The sequence below is a fragment of the Macaca mulatta genome, chromosome 3 (assembly GCF_049350105.2).
Source record: "Macaca mulatta isolate MMU2019108-1 chromosome 3, T2T-MMU8v2.0, whole genome shotgun sequence".
Classification (NCBI taxonomy): domain Eukaryota; kingdom Metazoa; phylum Chordata; class Mammalia; order Primates; family Cercopithecidae; genus Macaca; species Macaca mulatta.
In genome coordinates, this window is record NC_133408.1 from 39,680,983 (window position 1) to 39,701,221 (window position 20,239).

Genomic DNA, 20,239 nt, shown 5'->3' on the forward strand with positions numbered 1-20,239 from the left:
AGGATCGCAGATGTTTGGAGATTGTAGTGATAACTGTTATCATTGAGAAGGTCATTCTCGCAGGCTCTAATAAGTCAGGATTTATTCAGTGTTAATTTGTTAAAGACAACTGTATTTCTAGCCAAATCCATGGGAGACGTTTCTCCTGGCAGTGTTGCTGGGGGTATTCCGTGGCTTAGTCTTAGGGAAGTACACGCCTTTGAATACTGCTGAAAAGAACCCAAAGCGCACCAGAGCACTTTTGCCTTACGGGGTGTTAGTCACTGATACGCATCTCAGTCAGACCTGATGGATTCTTGACCCCTTCCTTTCTTAATTTTTTAGTTTTATGTTTAATTTTTGTTTTTTAAGAGCACAACCCCTCAGGTGGCCACCATGAATCTCTGGTGTCTTCAGCTGGTTGAAGCCTATTTGCCGTCTCTGGTTCAAACATATTCGAAGCCTGATGATGCTTCCCTCGGTTGTTCTGCTGTGTGACCTCCGCGCCTGCAGGGTTCAAGAGTGTCAGAGCTGGGAGCTGCCTTCACAACTACCAGGGTTTCCGGAACCTCCTTTATCTAGCCCTGGGGATGGAAGAGATGTCATCAGAGGTGAAGGCTTATTGGTTTACATGCCATTGATAATGAACGAGGAGGTTTTCTTTTACATAAGGGGAGCTTCTTATAATGTGCTTTAGTAGGGTAAAGAAGCTTTTGAGGTTTGCTTTCTCTGGAAAGATAATTTGTGATCCTGCCCTTGCTTTCAACAAAAATATAATTTGCATACCAGTGCATGTTGTGTTACTGAGCGCTGGCTGACAAATGGTTCTTAACTCGTCATTCACTCCGCCACTGTTTCTTGAATGGCATATGTGTTCCAGCTGTAGTAGGAACTTGCTAGGCTCTAGGACTAACCCTTATGAATCGGGGGCCCTGGGGGAAGCAAATGCATATAACTATAAACATTTGTGGGGATATCAGAGGGGGTGACTACAGGTGCAAAACTTCGTTCATTCATTGCCCCATCTAGGAGGTTTTGTGTCTTAGCAGCGTGTTCCATAGCAACACATCCCTGTATCAAAACATTCATCATATTATTTTGAAATTCTCTGCTTAGGTATGTATTTTTCCCACTAAGTTTAGAACTGGTTAAGGACAGGCTATGGGGTATGTAATATATGTACACACACACACACAGATATACATATTACTATAGTAAATATAAAATATAGATTTATATATATACACACGTATATATTTCTCCTTCTCTATATATACACAACACACACACATACATATATACACACACACATATATATGAAATACACACACACACACACACACACACTTCTGCCAAGCACAGAAAGTCAAAACTAGGCAAGGGTTCTTTTAGTGTTTATGAAAAAACAGATGTGTTAGTTGAGAGCGTCCTTAAGTTGCCAGGGGAAAGACAGGATGGATTCACAAAGGGAGATAGTGTTGTTTTTTTTTTTCTTTGTTTAACTCTTGAATTCTAAATAATCCAGACTTATAGAACAGTTGCAAAAATAGTACAGAGAATTCCCATATGGTCTTCCCTCAGATTCCCCAAACATTTCACCCCATTTTTACTTTCTTTTTCTCTCTCTGTGGATATAATTTTTTTTTTTTCTGAAATGTTTGAGTGGAAGGTAGAATGCTCTGAGGGATCACTGAGCTGACATAGTCTCCTAAATCCATGCTGTCAGGTGGGTGACAAAGCAGGATAGGAGGGTGATTTTGTAGGAGAGTCGGGCCACGGGCCCGAGTGTTCTCTCTGTCCCCATAGTGCCGGAGTTTCTACGTGCTCCAGGCCCGGGTTTGCATTGCACATAATTCTCAAGGGCTCATGGCAAGCTGCGCCAGAGACACAGAGGGTGGGGATGTGGGGACCCTGCCCCCAGTGGACAAAGGACTCACTGCTGGACTCTAATTTGTCTAGGTGTTTTTGTGACTTGCAGAAATACCTCCACCTTGCCTGGGCCTGGAGCCACAGGACACCTTGCCGAAGGTGAAGAATGTTCTGGAACAATGCAAGACCTGGCCAGGCTGTCCCCAGGAGCCAGCGTCCTGGGATCTCTGTGCAGCATCCAGCAACGTGAGCTTGCAGGACCCCGAGGAGCCCTCCTTCTTCTTGGAATCTGAGGATGACTGGGAGGACTCAGAGGCCCTGAGCTCATTGCTGCTGTTCCTGAACGCCCTCAGGTACAAGGCCAGCTTCCGTGGCCTGTACAACTTGGCACTGCTATGGCTGAGCAGCATGTTCTGCAGCTTTAGCGACAAGGAGGAGCTGACTGGGTGCCTGGCACAGGCCCGAGGGGCAGCCAAGAAAGCTGGCCTCTTGATGGCCCTGGCCAGACTCTGCTTCCTCCTGGGGCGGCTGTGCAGCAGGAGGCTCAAGCTGTCCCAGGCCCGGGTGTACTTGGAGGAAGCACTGGGGTCCCTGGAGGGCAGCTTTGGGGACCTGCTCCTGGTGGTGGCTGTGTACGCCAACCTGGCCAGCATTTAACGGAAGCAGAATGGAGAAGTGTACACAGGTGGTTCCCAAAGCCATGACTCTGCTTCTGGGGACGCCCGGCCACATCTGCAGCACCGAGGTGGAGGGAGAGCTCCTGCAGCTGGCGCCGCAGCAGGCGGTGGGTGGCCAGAGCCTGCAGGCCGAGGCCCAGGCCTGCTTCCAGTTGGCCAGGCAGCATGTGCACCTCAAGCAGCCCGAGGAGGCCCTGCCCTTCCTGGAGCGGCTGCTGCTTTTGCACAGGGACTCGGGAGCCCCAGAGGCTGCGTGGCTCTCAGACTGCTCCCTACTGCTGGCTGACATCTACTCCTGGCTCCTACTCCTGGCCGCAAGTGCCTGCCCCACCTGGTGCTGAGCTGTGTCAAGGTGGCCTCATTGAGGACACAGGACTCACTGGCCGGCTCGCTGAGAAGCGTGAACCTGGTGCTCCAGAACGCCCTCCAGCCCCACAGCCTCCCCACCCAGACTTCCCACTACCTCAGGCGAGCGCTGGCCTCCCTAACCCCGGACACAGGCCAGGCGCTGCGCGGCCTTCTTCACGCCAGCCTGGCCCAGCCGTACAGCCACCGTGGCTACCACGGCCCAGCCGTCACCTTCATGACGCAGGCTGTGGAAGCCAGTGCTGTTGCCGGAGTCTGTGCCATCATGGACTGCCTGGTGGCCCTGGCCTGGCTGCACGTGCTTCATGGACAGAGCCCGGTGGCCCTGAACTTCCTGCAGTCTGTCCAGGATGCAGTGGTGGCCAGCGAGGACCAGGAGGGGGTGATTGCCAACATGGTGGCCGTGGCTCTGAAGAGGACAGGCCAGACGAGGCAGGCAGCCGAGGGCTACTACTGCGCCCTACGGGCGGCTTGGTACCTGGGCCAGCGGAGGAACCAGGCAGTGGTGCTGGCCAAGTTCGGGACCCTGTGCCTGCATGTGAGTGCCAGCAGCCTGGCCCAGCACTACCTCCTGGGGGCTGTGCGGCTGTTCTCGAGGCTTCCCTGCAGGGAGTGTGGCCGGGACTTCACCCACGTACACCTGTAGCTGGGCCACCTCTGCACCCGCCAGGGCCCAGCCCAGCAGGGCAAGTGCTACTACGAGTGGGCTCTTCTGGTCACCGTGGAGATGGACCACGTGGAGAGTGAGTGCCCCAGTTCCTCTTGTGAGCCTTCTGGGGCCACATGGGTCAGGGCACACCTGGGGTTTGTGATTCGGAAACAAGTGGTGGTTTTTCCACCATCGAAAGTGCTGAGTCATGGCCAGTAGGAGATGTTGGCAAGCGCCCTGGAGACAGGCGGTTCCCATGCAGGGCCAGGCCCTCTGTGCCCTACTGAGGCAGCCAGCTCTTCCTGGTTTGCCCAGGGACCATCCTGCCTTGAGCATTGAAAGTCCTGCGTGCTGGGAATCCCTAGACATAACCCTGGGATCAAGGCAGGCTCTGCTACGCTGGGACTTGGGGCCCCTCCATGAGCCAGGCCCTGAACACCAGTTCTTGTGCCTGTGTTATCTGCTTGGTATCTCGGCAGCCTGCGCACCTGTCATCCCACTTCACAGAGGACACGGGGCGGGTGATTGCCCAAAGCCACAGAGCATTTCATGCAAAAGCAGCTTGTTGTGCAGAGTGTGCCAGGCCCCACCCACAAATGGGGCTTGTGGGGTCCTCAGGTGGCAGAGACTGAGCGTGGGAATGTGAGCTTCAGGCCACAGAAGCGACAAAAGGGTGAGTGACGTGATGGCGGGGCAGCACTTGGCCCCGGGTTAGGGAAGCCTCTTTAGTCTGGGACCAGAGGGTTGAGAGGATTTAGTCAAGTAATAGGTGGTGGATGAGGGGCTGGTGGTGGTGGAGGGGCTGGAGGTGTAGCCTGTGTGAAGGCCCAGGGGTGAGCGAGTGGGGGTGAGTGAGCGGGGATGAGTGGGGTGTGAGTGGTGGTGAGTGAGTGGAGGTGTGATGGGCGTGAGTGAGTGGGAGTGTGAGCGGGGATGAGTGGGGATGAGTGGGGTGTGAGCGAGGGTGAGTGAGCGGGAGTGTGAGCGGGGATGAGTGGGGTGTGAGCGGGGTGTGATGGGGGTGAGTGAACGGGAGTGTGAGCGGGGATGAGTAGGGGTGAGTGAGCGGGGGTGAGTGAGCGGGAGTGTGAGCGGGGATGACTGGGGTGTGAGCAGGAGTGAGTGAGGGGGTGAGTGAGCGGGAGTGTGAGCAGGGATGAGTGGGGTGTGAGCAGGGGTGAGTGAGCAGGGCTTATGCAGGGAGGTGCAGAGTTGGGAGTGGGTGGGTTAGGTGCTGGATGGTGAGAAGCTCTTCTGGAGAGCTAAGCAGGGCCTGGGGCCTCAGGCTGTGGCTTGGCCTTTTCCCCAAGAGCACTGGGGAGCCATGGGGTGCTATCGAACAGTCACTGCAGACTGAGCAGTGAACGGACAGCAGGTGGGCAGGGCTGTCCGAAATCTAGGCTGCAGAGGATAGATGAGGAAGTTGAGTCCAGGGAAATGGCTGAGACAAGGGATACTGTTGAGTCCCCTCTGCCTTGCAGCGCTTTGTCATGGCATAGTGAGACCACTCAGAGGTGCCTCCTGTGGCCTGGACCAGAGCCCCAGGGGCTGTGACCAAACCTGCCCATTTCCCAGCAGAGGCCTGGCACCCACTCCTGGCCCTAGGAGGGATGAGATTTTGGAAAGGACCGTGTGAAGGGGCCCCGGTCCCACACATCTGCCTAAGGAGGGTTGGGGGTTTCAGACCCAGGCTTCTTCCCCAGGGGCATTCTCTGACTGGAAGGAGACCCTCCAGGAACCCAGCGCCCCAGCCCCCACTGCAGCCTCCTGTTGCTCCTGGCACAACAGCCTGTGGCACCTCCTCCTACGAGGCCCTCCCCGGCGTGCTGGGGGATTCAGACTTGGAAATGCAGGCCAGGGAACGGGAATCATGCTTCCCTGTCTCCCCACCCTGAGCTGAACGGTCGAGGAGACCGAGGGTGGGGTTGATACCCCACATGCTTACTTGGAGTCATTTTTGAGTCATTTTCGGTAGTTTGTGTCCTTCTAGGAGTTTGGCTGTTGTGTCTAGATGGTCTGATTTCTTGGTGTACAATTGTTTGTAGTGTTTTCATGGAATCTTTTTATTTCTGTCAGGTTGGCAATAATGTTTCCTCTTTCATTTCTGATTTTAGAAACTTGGGTTTTTAATTTTTTATTTATTCATTTTTATTAGAGATGGGGTCTCATCGTGTTTCCCCAGGCTGGTTTTGAATGCTGACCTCAGCGAACCTTCCAACTCGGCCTCACAAAGTGCTGGGATGACAGGCCTGAGCCATGGTGCTCAGTCTCTGATTTTAGTCATTTGTGTCCCATCTTTCTTTTCTTGGTCAGTCTGGTGAAAGATTTGTCAGTTTTGTTATTATTTTCAAAAAATCCACTTTTGGTTCTGTTGATTATCTCTTTTGTTTTTCCATTCTCTGTATTTTTACTTCCCATTTCCACTCTCACGTTTATTATTTTCTTCCTTTTATTCACTTTGTGTTTAGTTCTTTTTCTAGTTTCTCAAGGTGGAAGGTTAGGTTTTTGATTTGAGATTTTTCTTCTTTCTTTGAATGTAGACATTTACAGTTATAAATTTCCCTTTCAGCGCTGCCTTAGCTGCATCTTGGAATTTTTGATACACTGCTATATATATATTTTTTAAGGCAGAGTTTTGCTCTATTGACCAGGCTGGGGTGCAGTGGTGCAATCTTGGCCCACTGCAACTTCTATCCAGGTTCAAGCCATTCTCATGCCTCAGCCTCCCGAGTAGCTGGAATTACAGATGTGCACCAACCCACCTGGCTAATTTTTGAATTTTTTTTTTTTTTTTTTTTTTTATAGAGACAGGATTTCACCATGTTTCCCAGGCTGATCTCAAACTCCTGGACTCAAGCGATCCTCCCACCTCGGCCTCCCACAGTGCTGGGATGAGAGGCGTGAGCCACCGCGCTGGCCCGGGCTGTGCATTTGTTTACATTCTTCTCAAATTAGTTTTCGGTTTCCCGGATGGTCTCTTTGACTCACTGGTTGTTTAGGAGTGTGTAATTTTCACATATTTTTGAATTTCCCACATTTCCTTCACTGTCGATTTCGAGTGTTCATGCCAGTACAGCTGAAGAACACCTCTGCTTTGGTCTCAGTCCTTCTCCATTCACTGAGGCTCATTTTGTGACCTGGCACATGGTCTGTCATGGGGAATGTCCCATGGGTGCTCGAGAGGACTGTGTATTCAGCTGTTGTTGGGGGGTGTGTGTGACAGATGTCCATTCGGCGTACCTGGTTTCCGGTGTTAATCTCCGGAATGTTTCTGACGCTAGAGAATCAGAAGCTTTCCACCGTTCCCAGTGCCCTGGCTTTGGGAGGAGCCTGGTTGCATGAGAGAAGCATGTGTGGGAAGACCAGGGGCCGACTTTGAACCCCATTCCCCCAACATGATGCCATGTGTGGCAGACATGACGCTTGGCTTTGCTCTCAGGGTTCCATCTGCGACAGGGGCTACTTGTGCCCCTGGCCTCATCAGCTCAGGCTGAAGGCGGCCCTGGTCCTGGCCAGAGGGGCTTTGTGAAGCAGAAATAGATGGCCTGGTGCAGGGACCGAGCCTGGCCAGGACCTCGGCCCTGGGAATTGTAAAAAAGGCCGGCCTGTACCATGAGCATCTGCACCAAGGTGTGCCCATGTCACGGTGTGCTCGGCATCTGCCCTGGCACGGGTGCATGGCCTGTCTGCGCTCAGGCTCCCCGCCTATGGGGCCCAGGCTCACAGAGGTGTGAAAGAGGCAAGCAGGGGCCTCCGAGCACAGCCAGCCTTGCTTCAATGCTGGGAGACTAACGTCTTCCATTTTGTCTTCTGCCCAGGCCAGCTGCCGGCCATCCAGTGGCTGTGCTACTTATACAGCGCCGTCATGCCCAGCGAGGCCCAGTGTGTCATCTACCACGAGCTCCAGCTCTCCCTGGCCTGCAAGGTGTCTGACAAGGTGCTGGAGGGGCAGCTCCTGGAGACCATCAGTCAGCTCTACCTGTCCCTGGGCACGGAGTGGTAAGGGCTGGCTTTGCAGTGGTAGAGGTGGGGGCGGGCAGGGCAGGGAGAGGGGCACAGGGAAGCTGGCCCAGGGCGCCAGCAGCCCCTCTCCTTTTGATCATTTGGTTCCTTGGCATCAGATGCTCTGAGCTGGTGGGCCTGGGGTCGTCCCAGGGCTGCTGCTGGCCCGTGAGTCCCAGCTTGAGCCTCCCTTGTTGGGTCAAAGGTCATCTCAACCCCAGCAGAGGCAGTAGGTGCACTCTGGGCTGTTCTTCCTACTATAGTGACTTTTGTCATCTGACCTCTGCCTGCCCCGAATCTTCATTCCTGGTCTTCATCTGTCCCCTTAAGTGTGACCACAGCAGCCACCTGTGGCTTCTCTTCCACAGAAGACAGAGCCAGTTGTGTCACCTGCTTCCCTGGGGCAGGGTTTCAAGGTCTCACGTCCCATATGTGGCCTACTCAGCTTCCCTCAAGCATCCTGACCTGTTGGGGTAACCATGGCCCTGGCCACCCCACCCACAGGGCCCAGTGACATTGCTGCAGTCACACCCCCTCGAGTGTTGGACTTACTGAGAGAGCAGGGAAGGATCAAGATTCCATGGGGACCCGGGAGACTGGCTCCAGTCTTGGCCTCAGGTTCACAGAAGGAAAATGGGCCAGTGGGCTAGAGCCATGCTTCTCAAAGTGTAGTCCCTCGACCAGTAGAGCAGCATCCATGTCACCTAGGAGCTTGTGGCAAGTGGGAGTTCTAGGGCCTGCCCCAGGCCTGTGGAGCCGGGAGCTCTGGGGGCAGGGCCAGCAAGCTCTACAGTCAGGCCTCCGAGTGACTGTGATGCCTGCACACCTTGAGAACCATCGGCCTAGATAGCCTCTGAACACTAACGGCTCCTGGTGCATCTGGAGAAGACACAGGCCATGTCTGGGAGGCAGGGGAGATGGACTAGCACACTCCTCCTGCCACAGGGCAGCATGATGCTTGATTCCCTCAGACGATGTCCTTCATTTTTCCATGCCGTGTGAGTTCACCCTGGCCCTCCCAGCAGCCTGGGAAGAGCAGAACACTGCACACACGAGAGGGCCTTTCCCAGTCCCCACATGCCAGATTCATCTGTCACCAGACCCACGGGAGGAGGCAGACTGGTTCCAGGAGGATGAGAGCCCTTGTTCTGACACCTGCGTCTGATTCCAGGGCCTACAAATCCGCTCTGGACTACAGCAAACGAAGTCTGGGGATTTTCATTGACCTCCAGAGGAAAGAGAAGGAGGCACATGCCTGGCTACAAGCAGGGAAGATCTATTACATCCTGCGGCAGAGCGAGCTGGTGGACCTGTACATCCAGGTGAGTGACAAGGGATGCAGGAGGACCCCTGTGCTGTTCACTCTCTGTCCATCCACCCATCCATTCATCCTTCCATCATCTGTTTACCTGTTCATCCTTCCATCCATCCATCCATCCATCATCCATCCATCCATCATCCATCCATCCATCCATCATTCATCCATCCTTTAATCATCCATCTATTCACCCGTCTATCCATCCATTCACCTGTCCATCCACCCATCCATTCATCCTTCCATCATCTATCTGTTTACCTGCTCATCCTTCTATCCATCAATCCATCATCCATCCATCCATCCATTCTTCCATCATCTTCCCATACACCTGTGTGTCCTTCCATCCATCCATCCATCCATCATCCATCCATCCATCCTTTCATCCTCCCATCATCCATCCATTCACCTGTTCATCTTTCCACGCATCCATCCATCCATCTATCATCCATCCATCCTTTTGTCATCCATTCATTCGCCTGTCCATCCATCCATTCACCTGTTCGTCTATCCATTCACCTGTTCGTCCGTCCATCCATCCTTCCGTCTAACTTTCCATCTTCCATCCAACTGTTCATCCTTCTGTCCATCCATCCATCCATCATTCTTCTGTTCACCTCTTCATCCATCCATTCACCTCCTTGTCCGTCCATCCATCCATCCTTCCATCCATCTTTACATTATCCATCCAACCATCTTCCATCCATCCATGATCCATCCATTCACCTGTTCATCCATCCATCCATTCATTCATCATCCATCCTTTTATCATCCATCCATCCATTCACCTGTTCATCCATCCCTCCATCCATTCTTCCATCCTTCCATCATCCATTCACCTGTTCATTCTTCCATCCATCCATCATCCATCCATCCATCATCCATCCATCCTTCCATCCATCCTTCCATCTATCTTTCCATAATCCATCCAACTATCTTCCATCCATCCATGATCCATCCATTCACCTGTTCATCCATCCATCCATTCATTCATCATCCATCCTTTTATCATCCATCCGTCCATTCACCTGTTCATCCATCCCTCCATCCATTCTTCCATCCTGCCATCATCCATTCACCTGTTCATTCTTCCATCCATCCATCATCCATCCATCCATCATCCATCCATCCTTCCATCTATCTTTCCATAATCCATCCAACCATCTTCCATCCATCCATGATCCATCCATTCACCTGTCCATCCATCCATCCATTCATTCATCATCCATCCTTTTATCATCCATCCATCCATTCACCTGTTCATCCATCCCTCCATCCATTCTTCCATCCTTCCATCATCCATTCACCTGTTCATTCTTCCATCCATCCATCATCCATCCATCCTTCCATCCATCCTTCCATCCATCTTTCCATAATCCATCCAACCATCTTCCATCCATCCATGATCCATCCATTCACCTGTTCATCCATCCATCCATTCTTCTATCCTTCCATCATCCATTCACCTGTTCATTCTTCCATCCATCCATCATCCATCCATCCATCATCCATCCATCCTTCCATCATTCATCCACTCGCCTGCTCATCCTTCCATCCATCCATCCATCCATCCATCCATCCATCCATCCTTCTATCATGCATCCATTCACCTGTTCATCCTTCCATTCACCTGTCCATCCATCCATCCATCCATCCATTCGTCCATTCATCATTCATTCATTCCTTTATCATCCATTCATTCAGCCACCATCCATCCACCTGTTCGTCCATTCATTCATCCATCCATCCTTCCATCATCCATCCATCTTTCCATCATCCATCCTTCCATCATCCATCCATTCATCCGTTCTTCCTTCCATCCATCCATCATCCATCCAGCCATCATCCATCCATTTGTCCATTCATCCATCCATCCTTTTATCATCCATCCTTCATCCATTTATCATCCATCCATTCACCTGTTCATCCATCCATCCGTCCATTCATCCTTCCATCAACCATCCATTCACCTGTTCATCCTTCCATCCATCCACGATTCATCCATCCACCATTCATCCATCCATCATTCATCCATCCATCCATTTATCCATTCATCCACTTATCCATTCGTCCATATATCCATCCATCATCCATCCATCCTTCCATCAACCATCTACTCACCTCCTGTTCATCCTTCCATGCATCCATCATTCATCCATCTATCTATTTATCCATTCATCCATCCATCCTTCCATCCTTCCATCATCCATCCATTCATCTGTTCATCCTTCCATCCATCCATAATCCATCCATCCATAATCCATCCATCCATCCATCCATCCATCATCCATCCATCCATCTATCATCCATCCATCTGTCCATTCATCCATCCGTCCATTCATCCATCCATCATTCATCCATCCTTTTATCCATCCATTCACCCGTCTATCCATCCATTCACCTGTTGTTTCATCCGTCTGTCCATTCATCCTTCCAACATCCATCCATTCACCTGTTCATCCTTCCATGCATCCATCATACATCCACATATCTATTTATCCATTCATCCATCCATCCATCCATCATCTCTCCATGCTTCCATCATCCATCCATGCTTCCATCATCCATCCATCCACCTGTTCATCCTTCCATCCATCCATCATCCATCCACCCATCCATTCATTCATCCTTCCATCATCCATCCTTCCTTCCATCATCCATCCTTTCTCCCATCCATCCATTCACCGTTCGTCCATCCATCCATCATTCATCCATCCACCCATCAATCTATTAATCCATCCCTCCATTCATCTATCTCTCCATTTGTTTACCCATACATTCGTCTATCCACCATCTATCCATCCACATGTACATACATCATCTACCCTCCACCCATCCATACATTATCTACCCACCCATACATACGTACAGACATACACACATCATTCCATCCATCCATCCATCCATCCATCCAAGCATTAATCTAGCCACACGCCCATCCATCCATCCATGTGTCTACATCTCCTCATCCATTCATCCATCCATCCATCCATCCACTCATTCCTAAGCCACTGCTGAGCACCTGTTGTGTGCCTTTTCCCTCCCTCCAACTGGTTCCCTCACATCCTCCCCCAGTGGCCAGCATCTTCTCCCTGAGGGCAGAGGCGCGGCCCCTCACAGTGCCCAGCACCTGCTGGTATACAGCACATGCTCAAATAATGTGAACACTCAGTTAACACACAGAAGAGCTTGCTCCAAGCGACACGTGGCAAATCTCCTTACAAAATGAATCTATCATAGCGGCTGTTTTCAGAGGCTTTCCCAAACACAGTGTGATCTGGAACAAATTGTGAAGCCCACGAGCCTGGTGAAGCTTTCATTATTGAGTACCTGCTGTATACCTCCTTGAGCTGAGGAGAGGGATCAAGAGCTCATGGCCAAGAGGGGACAAGGCCCACCCACAAACACTGCTGATGTGGCAGGGATGTGGCAACGCAGAAAGGTGCCAGGGGCTGGGCTCCCAGCAATCTGGGCGCCACGGAGACTGTTTTGAGTGCAGGGGGAGTGGGCTAGGGCTAGCCCTGGTGGTAGGATTCACAGGTATCGGGCTCCTGGGCTGCAGCTGCTCAGTCACCTCCTGGCACTCAGGTGTATCAGTTCATTGTCCTCATGCCAGTGGTAGGGGCAGCCCTCATGCGCAGGGTCTGAAAAATACTCAAGTGTACCTGTAGTGTGTGAGAGGAAGGAGGCTGGCAAAGGTGCGCGTAGCCACCTCGCTAGGTGTGGGTCTTGAGGGAACTTCTGTCTCCTTTCAGGTGGCACAGAATGTGGACCTGTACACAGGCGACCCCAACCTGGGGCTGGAGCTGTTTGAGGCAGCTGGAGACATCTTCTTCAATGGGGCCTGGGAGCGGGAGGAAGGCATGTCCTTCTACCGGGTGAGCTGGCCTGTGGGCTGATGTGGGTGGGCCTCAGTGGGGCACCTGGAGGCTGAGGTACAGGTGTGGCAGGGTAGAGGCCTCCCACCTGGAGGCAGGGCCACCCATATACATGATTAGTTTCCAAGTGGTCTCACCAGGAATATTGACCATGCCCCTGCCCGGGACAAACGCTCAGGGCCTGGACGTGACAATGGCTCTACCCATCTACCTGATGACCTCAAGCAACCATGAGTGGGAAGTCCTGCCCCCATCTTCCAGATGAGGAAACTGAGGCTCAGAGAGGCACAGGGACATGTCAAAGGACACACAGCATCAGTGGGAGGCCCAGGTCTGCATGCACCCCGAAGTGGGACGGCTTCTCCCTTCCTCTGAGCTCACGGTGTGGCTCAGCCCTGGGCACAGATAAATGTGGTGTTTTTAGAGCAGAGAGGAGTGCTGGCTCCCCCCAGTCAGACTCCCGGTGCCCAGGTGGGAGAGGCTGGTCTGAGGCTGTCGAGTGTAGCTGGATGGGCCTCAGGTGACTCTTCAGCCCCCAACTTGGGTGTCTGAACTGTGTGTTATCCCAGAGCACAGAGCTGTGTTGAGGTGCAGGGGTAGCTGGGGCGTGGGAAGCTCCAAGTACATGTTTGAGCTCTGAGGAGGGCTGTGGGCAAGGTGGGTGCTGCGGGAAGCCTGACCCCACCTGCCTGTGTGGTAGGACCAGGCCCTGCCCCTGGCAGTGACTACGGACAACCACAAGGCGGAGCTGCAGCTACAGCTGTGCAACAAGCTGGTGGCACTCCTGGCCACGCTGGAGGAGTCCCAGGAGGGCTTGGAGTTTACCTACATGGCCCTAGCACTCAGCATCACTCTGGGTAAGTCCTCTGAGCCCCACCCTGCCAGGACCCACACTTTGCCAGAGCCCAGCCTCCAGGTCTGCAGGCCAGGAGCTGAAACAGCTGCTGGATTTTCCTGGTCTCCTGTCCAGGCAGGCAGATCTGCCCAGCTGGCTTCCCCGTCCGGCTGTGGGGCACAGCCCGAGGTCTCTCACGCAGTGCAGAGCTCCCTGCCTGACTGAGCTCTGCTTCCTCTGCCTGTTCCCGCTGCTGACCACAAGGGCCGCCCAGTGTGCCCTCTGCCTTCCAGACATGCCAGGCATCTCGTTGGTCCCTGTATGTGCCAGGCTGAGTGACACATTCCCTTTCTCTTGTGCCCTTCCCACCCTCATCAACCACACGGCTCTCTGGCTGATAAAATCCCAGTTCCCCTTCCAGCAGTCTGCCCCTTAAGGCCAGGCATCCCCTGGTGCTGTGCCAGGGTCGTCTGTCCCCCTCCAGAGACAGGGAACCCTAGGCAGGCCACATGCCCCAGTGCCTTGTGCCCCGTAGCCCAGTACACAGTAGGTGTGCAGCTGACTCCCCAAGGTAGGGGGCTGTGATCGTGCCACACCCAGGAGGAGTCGGATGTCACATCTGTGGGTTGCCTGGAGCCGGGGTGTCCGGGAGCACCTGGACAGCATGGCTTTTGGGCTCCCCTGGTTAAACCCAGTGAGCAAAGGCAGGTGGCTATGTGTAGGTACAGAGCTGGGCCATCCAAGTCCGACTTTGCCATAAGCCTCACAGTAGACAGGGGCAGGCCTTATTAGTTCTGCTTTGCAGATGGGAAAGTGAGTCTGGGAACCTGGAAGGGACTGGCCAGAGCTGCCCAGGTGACCACAGGTGCCTGGAGGCAAGCCAGGTGTGCTGCCTGGGATCTACATACCTGCTCCTGAGGGGCATGTGTCCTCCCTGCCCCAGGGAGCCACATCCTCACACCTGCCCCTTTGGCCTGCACCCAGGGGACCGGCTGAACGAGCACATGGCCTACCACCGGCTAGCTGCCCTGCACCACCGGCTGGGCCATGGCAAGCTGGCGGAGCACTTCTACCTCAAGGCCCTGTAGCTCTGCCACTCGCCGCTGGAGTTCAACGAGGAGACCCTCTACTACGTGAAGGTGTACCTGGTGCTCGGTGACATCATCTTCTACGACCTGAAGGTGGGTGGGAGGGGCAGGGCTCGGGGTGTTCCCGGCCCCCTTGGAGTTGGATTTCCACCCACACCCCAGAGGGCTGGGTTCCAGCCTTCCTTAGGAATGACCCAGTGGCCTCGCTGGAGCCCTGCACCCAGCTGGAGGAGCTGGCAAGGTTAGCAGATACAACCTAGCTCCCAAGCTGGCCAGGCCTCACCCTCAACAACTGTCTCAGCCAGGGAGGCTGACACATGAGTGGGCAACGGTGGCCTCTGGGTAAAGAAGGGGGATTGTAGTCAGGGGGGCCCTCCTGGAGGAGGTGACAGCAAAACTGAGACTTGACAGTCAAGTGTCAAGTTGCATTTAACAAAGAAAACAGGTCGGGAGAAGGACATTTCGGAGGACGGCATCATCCTCACATTGAATCCACGTTGCAAGATCCAACCCAAATCCTGGCACCTCCTCTAGGAAGCCTGCCCAGGGTGCCAGCCTGCACTGAGCAACTCCTTCCTGGAGTCCCGAGACACCTTGAATCTTCACACCACCCAGGAAGGGTGGGGTGGGACCAGTGTCTTACCATTGGGTTCACAGACAGGGAAACCCCAGCTCAGGGCAGGGGCAGTGGGGTGGGGCTCCTGCCAGCCAGGCTGAGGCCTTGCTGGGTCGGGTGTGTCTCGAGGGGAGGTGCTGTGCTCCCTCTGCCCCCAGCCCTGCAGGGGTGGAGAGCTGGGACTGGCAGACTCAGACCTGGGGTGTCTCCACCCCTCTGCCCAGCAGGCGCGACCCCTCCTCAGCATCGCACCGGCGTCGCGTCAGTGCTCCTTATGGGCTGAGGGGCCAGGGCGCTCCAGTCCAGGGGCCAAGATCTTGTGGGCCTTAGAACAACATGAGGAGGTGGGGCAGCCCTAAGACCCTGCCCCGTATTCCCCACCGCAGGCCTGGGGCTGCCCGGGAGGCCTCAGCCCAGTGCTGGTGACACCTGGTGGTGAGAAGTGGTCCCCGTGGCCTCCCAAGTCCCAGCCAGACAGGGAGGTTCCAAGTGTCAGGCCCAGAGGGACGCTGCTCACTGCCCAGGGGCTTGCCTGGGACCCAGGGGGACGGGCCTCCCAGAAGAGGCCTTTATCTCTCTTGGTCAAGCCTGCCACCCACTCTGCCTGTCCAGGAGAAAGGAAAGGGCCAAGTAGTACCTGAGAGGCCAAAGTCCACGGTTGGGGTCGAGGGGCAGAGGCCTCCTTCACCTCCTTCCCATGCACAGCCCTCCTTCACCTCCTTCCCATGCACAGCCCTCTGGGCCTCATCGTGACTATGCTGTCAGCCAGCGCGGGCCAGCTTCCCACAGGGAGGCCCCCTTGGAATTCCCCAAGGGCGGCTGTCTTTCCAAGGCTACACCCTCCTCCTTGTATAGGAGACTCTGGACCCAGGGCCCAGAGGAGTGGGAGAAAAAGCCGGGCTGGATGGAGCCTGGAAGGCTGAGAAGGCAGAGAAGCAGGGGTAAATGGGCATCTTTGCCAATTGCCTCTAAAATGGGGTCCCCTTTAGTCTACACGTGAGAGTGAGCCCTGGAATAGGATGGATTAGATGTTTACTGGCTCAGCCTGCCACTCACTAGCTGCTGCACACACTATATGCACATGGAAATGCACAGGGAAATTCACACAAGCACAGGCACACGCACACACAGGCACAGGCATGCACACAGGGAAATGCACACACAGACACAGGCACACGCACACACACAGGGACATGCACACACAGGCACACAAACACGCACAGGCACATGCACAGGCACACGCAGAGACATATGCTTTGGCTGGCTCCTTCCTGTTTAGTTGGGAAGCCCCCACCCCTTCAGGAAGCCCTTGCTGCCCACCCCGGCTGAGTCTGGGGTCTCCTGGGCTTCCCTCTGCCACAGCCCGGGCTACCCTGTGTGGTCAGTGTTCGCTCCCAGGTCCCTCAGACTGGGAGCGAGGACATTAGGCTCCGCCATGCACCCAGCACAGAGTCCAGTGTTCGGCTGGGCTAGGGGGCATTGGATGAGCAGTGGCGGTGACTCGGGGCCTTCTCACGCCCCTGTTCCGTGTGTGGGGTGGGGCAGTGAGGGAATGGACTGCTGCATCTTGGACTTTCTCATTGGCCCTGGGAGCCATCTTGAGATGGTAAAGAGGAACAGGCCAGGCATGGGTCTTAGAGAGGTCCCTTGGGTGACCCCCATGTGGAGGAGGTGCCTGGGGAGAAGCCGGGTGGGGGATGGGAGGGTCAAGGAGGAGGTCTGGGAGACGGCATCCCAACCCAGGGATGGTGAGTTTGAGCCAAAGATGCATTGAAAACAGGAGTGGATGTCTGGGGAGTCACACTCCGTCAGTATTTCAGGGAACATTGCCAGAGAGGACACCTGTGAGATGGTTTTGTACCTGGCCTGTCCCGTGGAGGGCCTGGAAATGGTCAGCATGGACAGGGGCCAGAGGGGAGCCTGGGTCACTCAACGCTGTGCCCCTGCTGTGGCTTGGAGCCAAGGGTCCTGCATGGAACTCTCAGAGCAGGCAGGATCTGCCCTGACCTCAGCCCATGGGGAAAGCAGCCACTGCCTGCAGAGAGGGTGGCACGGGGGCAGGAGGCTTGGGGTGAGTGGGGTGTAGGGACACTCAGGAAGGCTTCCAGGGGTGTCAGGGTCATCCCCACCTCCTGCAGCTGAGACCACAGCAGTGTCACAGGCTTCGGGGCTCATGGGGTGAGCCAGCATTGGCTGGACATGTGGAATGACCTGGAGACAGGAACGGCCTCTGGGAAGACGGGCTCCGAGTCCCCCTTTTGCTGACCATGACCTGTCCCCTTCAGGACCCGTTTGATGCAGCCAGGTACTACCAGCTGGCACTGGCAGCTGCCGTGGACCTGGGCAACAAGAAGGCACAGCTGAAGATCTACACGCGGCCGGCCACCATCTCCCACAACTTCCTCCTGGACCGCAAGAAGTCGCTCTTCTTATACCAGAATGCCAGGACCTTCGCCACAGAACTCAACGTCCGCAGGGTCAACCCACCTCCTCTGCCACTCTGCCGGTGGGCCCCCTGGTTGGCCCCCAGCCACCCTCGCTGAGGACAGCATCCGAGGGAGCGGGTTTTGTGCAAGGAGGATGATCTCCTGCCTCTCCTGGTGTCTCCCGTGGCTCATTTTCTGGGAAATGGAGGCATGAAAGCAGGGTTCAAATAGCAATAAATTTTTTTTTGCAATAACATACCGAAGTCCCCAGGGCATCCTTCTCTGTGTGCTTCCTGGGCTGTGTCTAGGGGCCAGCTCCTTCCCTGGTGGCAGCCCTCTGATCTTGGGGATGAGAAGGACCCTGAGTCTAACAGACCTGGGCCAGGTCACCATGAGCCTCGGTTTCCTCGGCGGCCCCAGACGGGAGATGGTGGTGGAACTCCCTGGGCAGCTCCCTGCTCTCCCTGCTCAGAGCTTTTGCTCTAGGTCTCGTGCCGCTGTTGCCTTTAACCTTCAGGCCACTGTGATCAGGTGTGGGGGCTGCTAGTGTCCCTGTTCGCCATTGAAGAAATAGAGGCACAGAGAGGTTAGGTGTCTGGCCCACCGTCACACAGCAGGTAGGGGCGGAGACACAGAGCCCAGTACACTGACCACCACACCACCCTGCCAGCCTGCAGCCAGGAAGGTGTCCCCCATTAGGACCCCAGGTCAGCTCCTGGACCTCTCTTGTGGTGTCAGGAGAGCCACAGGCCAGTGAGGGTGGCCCCTGGGATCCCTCACTCAGTGTCCTCTGCTCCCAGACTTGGTTGGGCCGAGCCTGGCCAGTCCCACCTCTGGCCACTGGTCAGCCCTGCGGGAAGTGAGACGCTGGGATCTCTGCCTGTGTAGACGCTGCTACCCTGTATTGAAAGCCTTATCTGGGCTGCCCCCCAGCCCTCCCTACATGCCCCTCCCCTTCCGGCCCCCGGCCCTCATCCCAGTCCCAGGAATCCCAGGTTTTCCTTCTTGGAATCTCATGGCCCCAGGGAACACAGCTCACACGGACTCTTTGCCAGTTTACGGCAAGGAAACCGAGGTTCAGAGACTGTGGGTGTCCCACGTGATTCTCACGTACACTGCACTCTCCCAGGCCCCTCTTTTAAACACTTTAAATGAGGTGACTTTCACATCGCATGCAATTAACTATTTCAAAGCGAGTAATGTGGTGGCATTTGTGCATTCAGATTCCTGTGCAACCACTCACACCATCTAGTTTCAAAATGTGTTCATCTCCCCAGAAGAAACCTCCCATCCTCACTAAGCAGTTACCCCTCCTTCGTATCCCCCAAGCCCCTCGTTTAATGGAAGGGGAAACTGAGGTCCGGAGAGAGACTTGCCAGTGGGCGGAGCTCTGATAATAAGGAATCAGGCACCCATCTGCTGGTTCAATCCTGGGTTGGTTTTCCACCCAGCAGAGGTGACAGAGCCAGGAGGTTCTGGGACCCCATGCTTGCAGCCAGAGCCCTGCCCCGAGCCTCCCCACCAGGGGGTATCAGCTTTACAGAACCAGCCGCGGGGCTGGCGGGAAGCAGCGGGTCAGAGCTGCTGACAAACCTCATGTAGACCCCAGATCGCTGTCTGTGGGTTCGGCTTGGGAATTGGAGAGGAGGCCGCATGATTGGAAACGTGAAGACAGCACGGCCTGGATGGAGGAGTGGGAAGCGCTGTCACGTTGACTGAGGACACAGACCTCCTGCCCGCTGGGCCAGGTCTGCAGCCATTCTTCTCGGGGTGGGGTCCGCGGGTCCGGCTTGCTCTCGGCCCCCGACCTGCCTCAGAGTCCGGGGGGCTTTGGAACTGTGCCTCCCCATCTCCACCCACCCTGGCTGGTGCTATGAGGGGCCGGGATCCTGGGATCCTGTTCCTCTTGGGCAGCAGAGACTGGGGGACCAGAGGAGATGATGGGTCTTCAAGCCCCACATTCAAAGCCCAGCCCACCACTGACAGTCTGGGGGTTCGGGATGAGGGAGTTGATGTCTCTGAGCCCCAGTTTTGCCACCACTAAAATGAGGCCGACATACTGGGGCAGAGTGTCAGCCCCCGGGCTAACAGAGACCTGTTTCCTACTGACAATCCATCTTACTGCTAGGAACAGCTCCAACAACCACACGCTAGAGAACACTCTACCCAGGCCAACTTGTCAGAGGCACGAGAACCAGAGCGACTCCATCTTGAATGGGGGCTGGGTAAAGGGAGGCTGGGCCGCATTCCCAGGAGGCTAGGCATTCTTAGTCACAGGATGAGATAGGAGGTCGGCACAAGATACAGGTCATAAAGACCTTGCTGATAAAGCAAGTAGCAGTAAAGAAGCCGGGCAAAGCCTACCAAACAGAAGATGGCCACTAGAGTGACCTCTGATTGTCCCCATGGCTCATTATGTGATAATTATAATGCATTTGCTGCTACAAGACACTCCCGCCAGCGCCATGACAGTTTACAGATGCCATGGCAACATCTGGAGGTTACCCTACATGGTCTCAGAAGGGAGGGCAGAAACTCT

General features: G+C 54.8%; 1 protein-coding gene across 1 annotated transcript; it reads left to right on the plus strand.

Annotated features, from left to right (window-relative positions):
• The first annotated feature begins 300 nt into the window (after window positions 1-300).
• Window positions 301-17,956, plus strand: LOC144340140 (SH3 domain and tetratricopeptide repeat-containing protein 1-like). The gene is given in 10 exon segments (XM_077997966.1): window positions 301-590; window positions 1,958-2,516; window positions 2,518-2,821; window positions 2,824-3,634; window positions 7,359-7,539; window positions 8,714-8,864; window positions 12,613-12,735; window positions 13,436-13,592; window positions 14,555-14,751; window positions 17,560-17,956. Coding segments are annotated over 10 exon segments (2,886 nt in total). The 5' UTR covers window positions 301-445; the 3' UTR covers window positions 17,818-17,956.
• The last annotated feature ends 2,283 nt before the right edge of the window (window positions 17,957-20,239 follow it).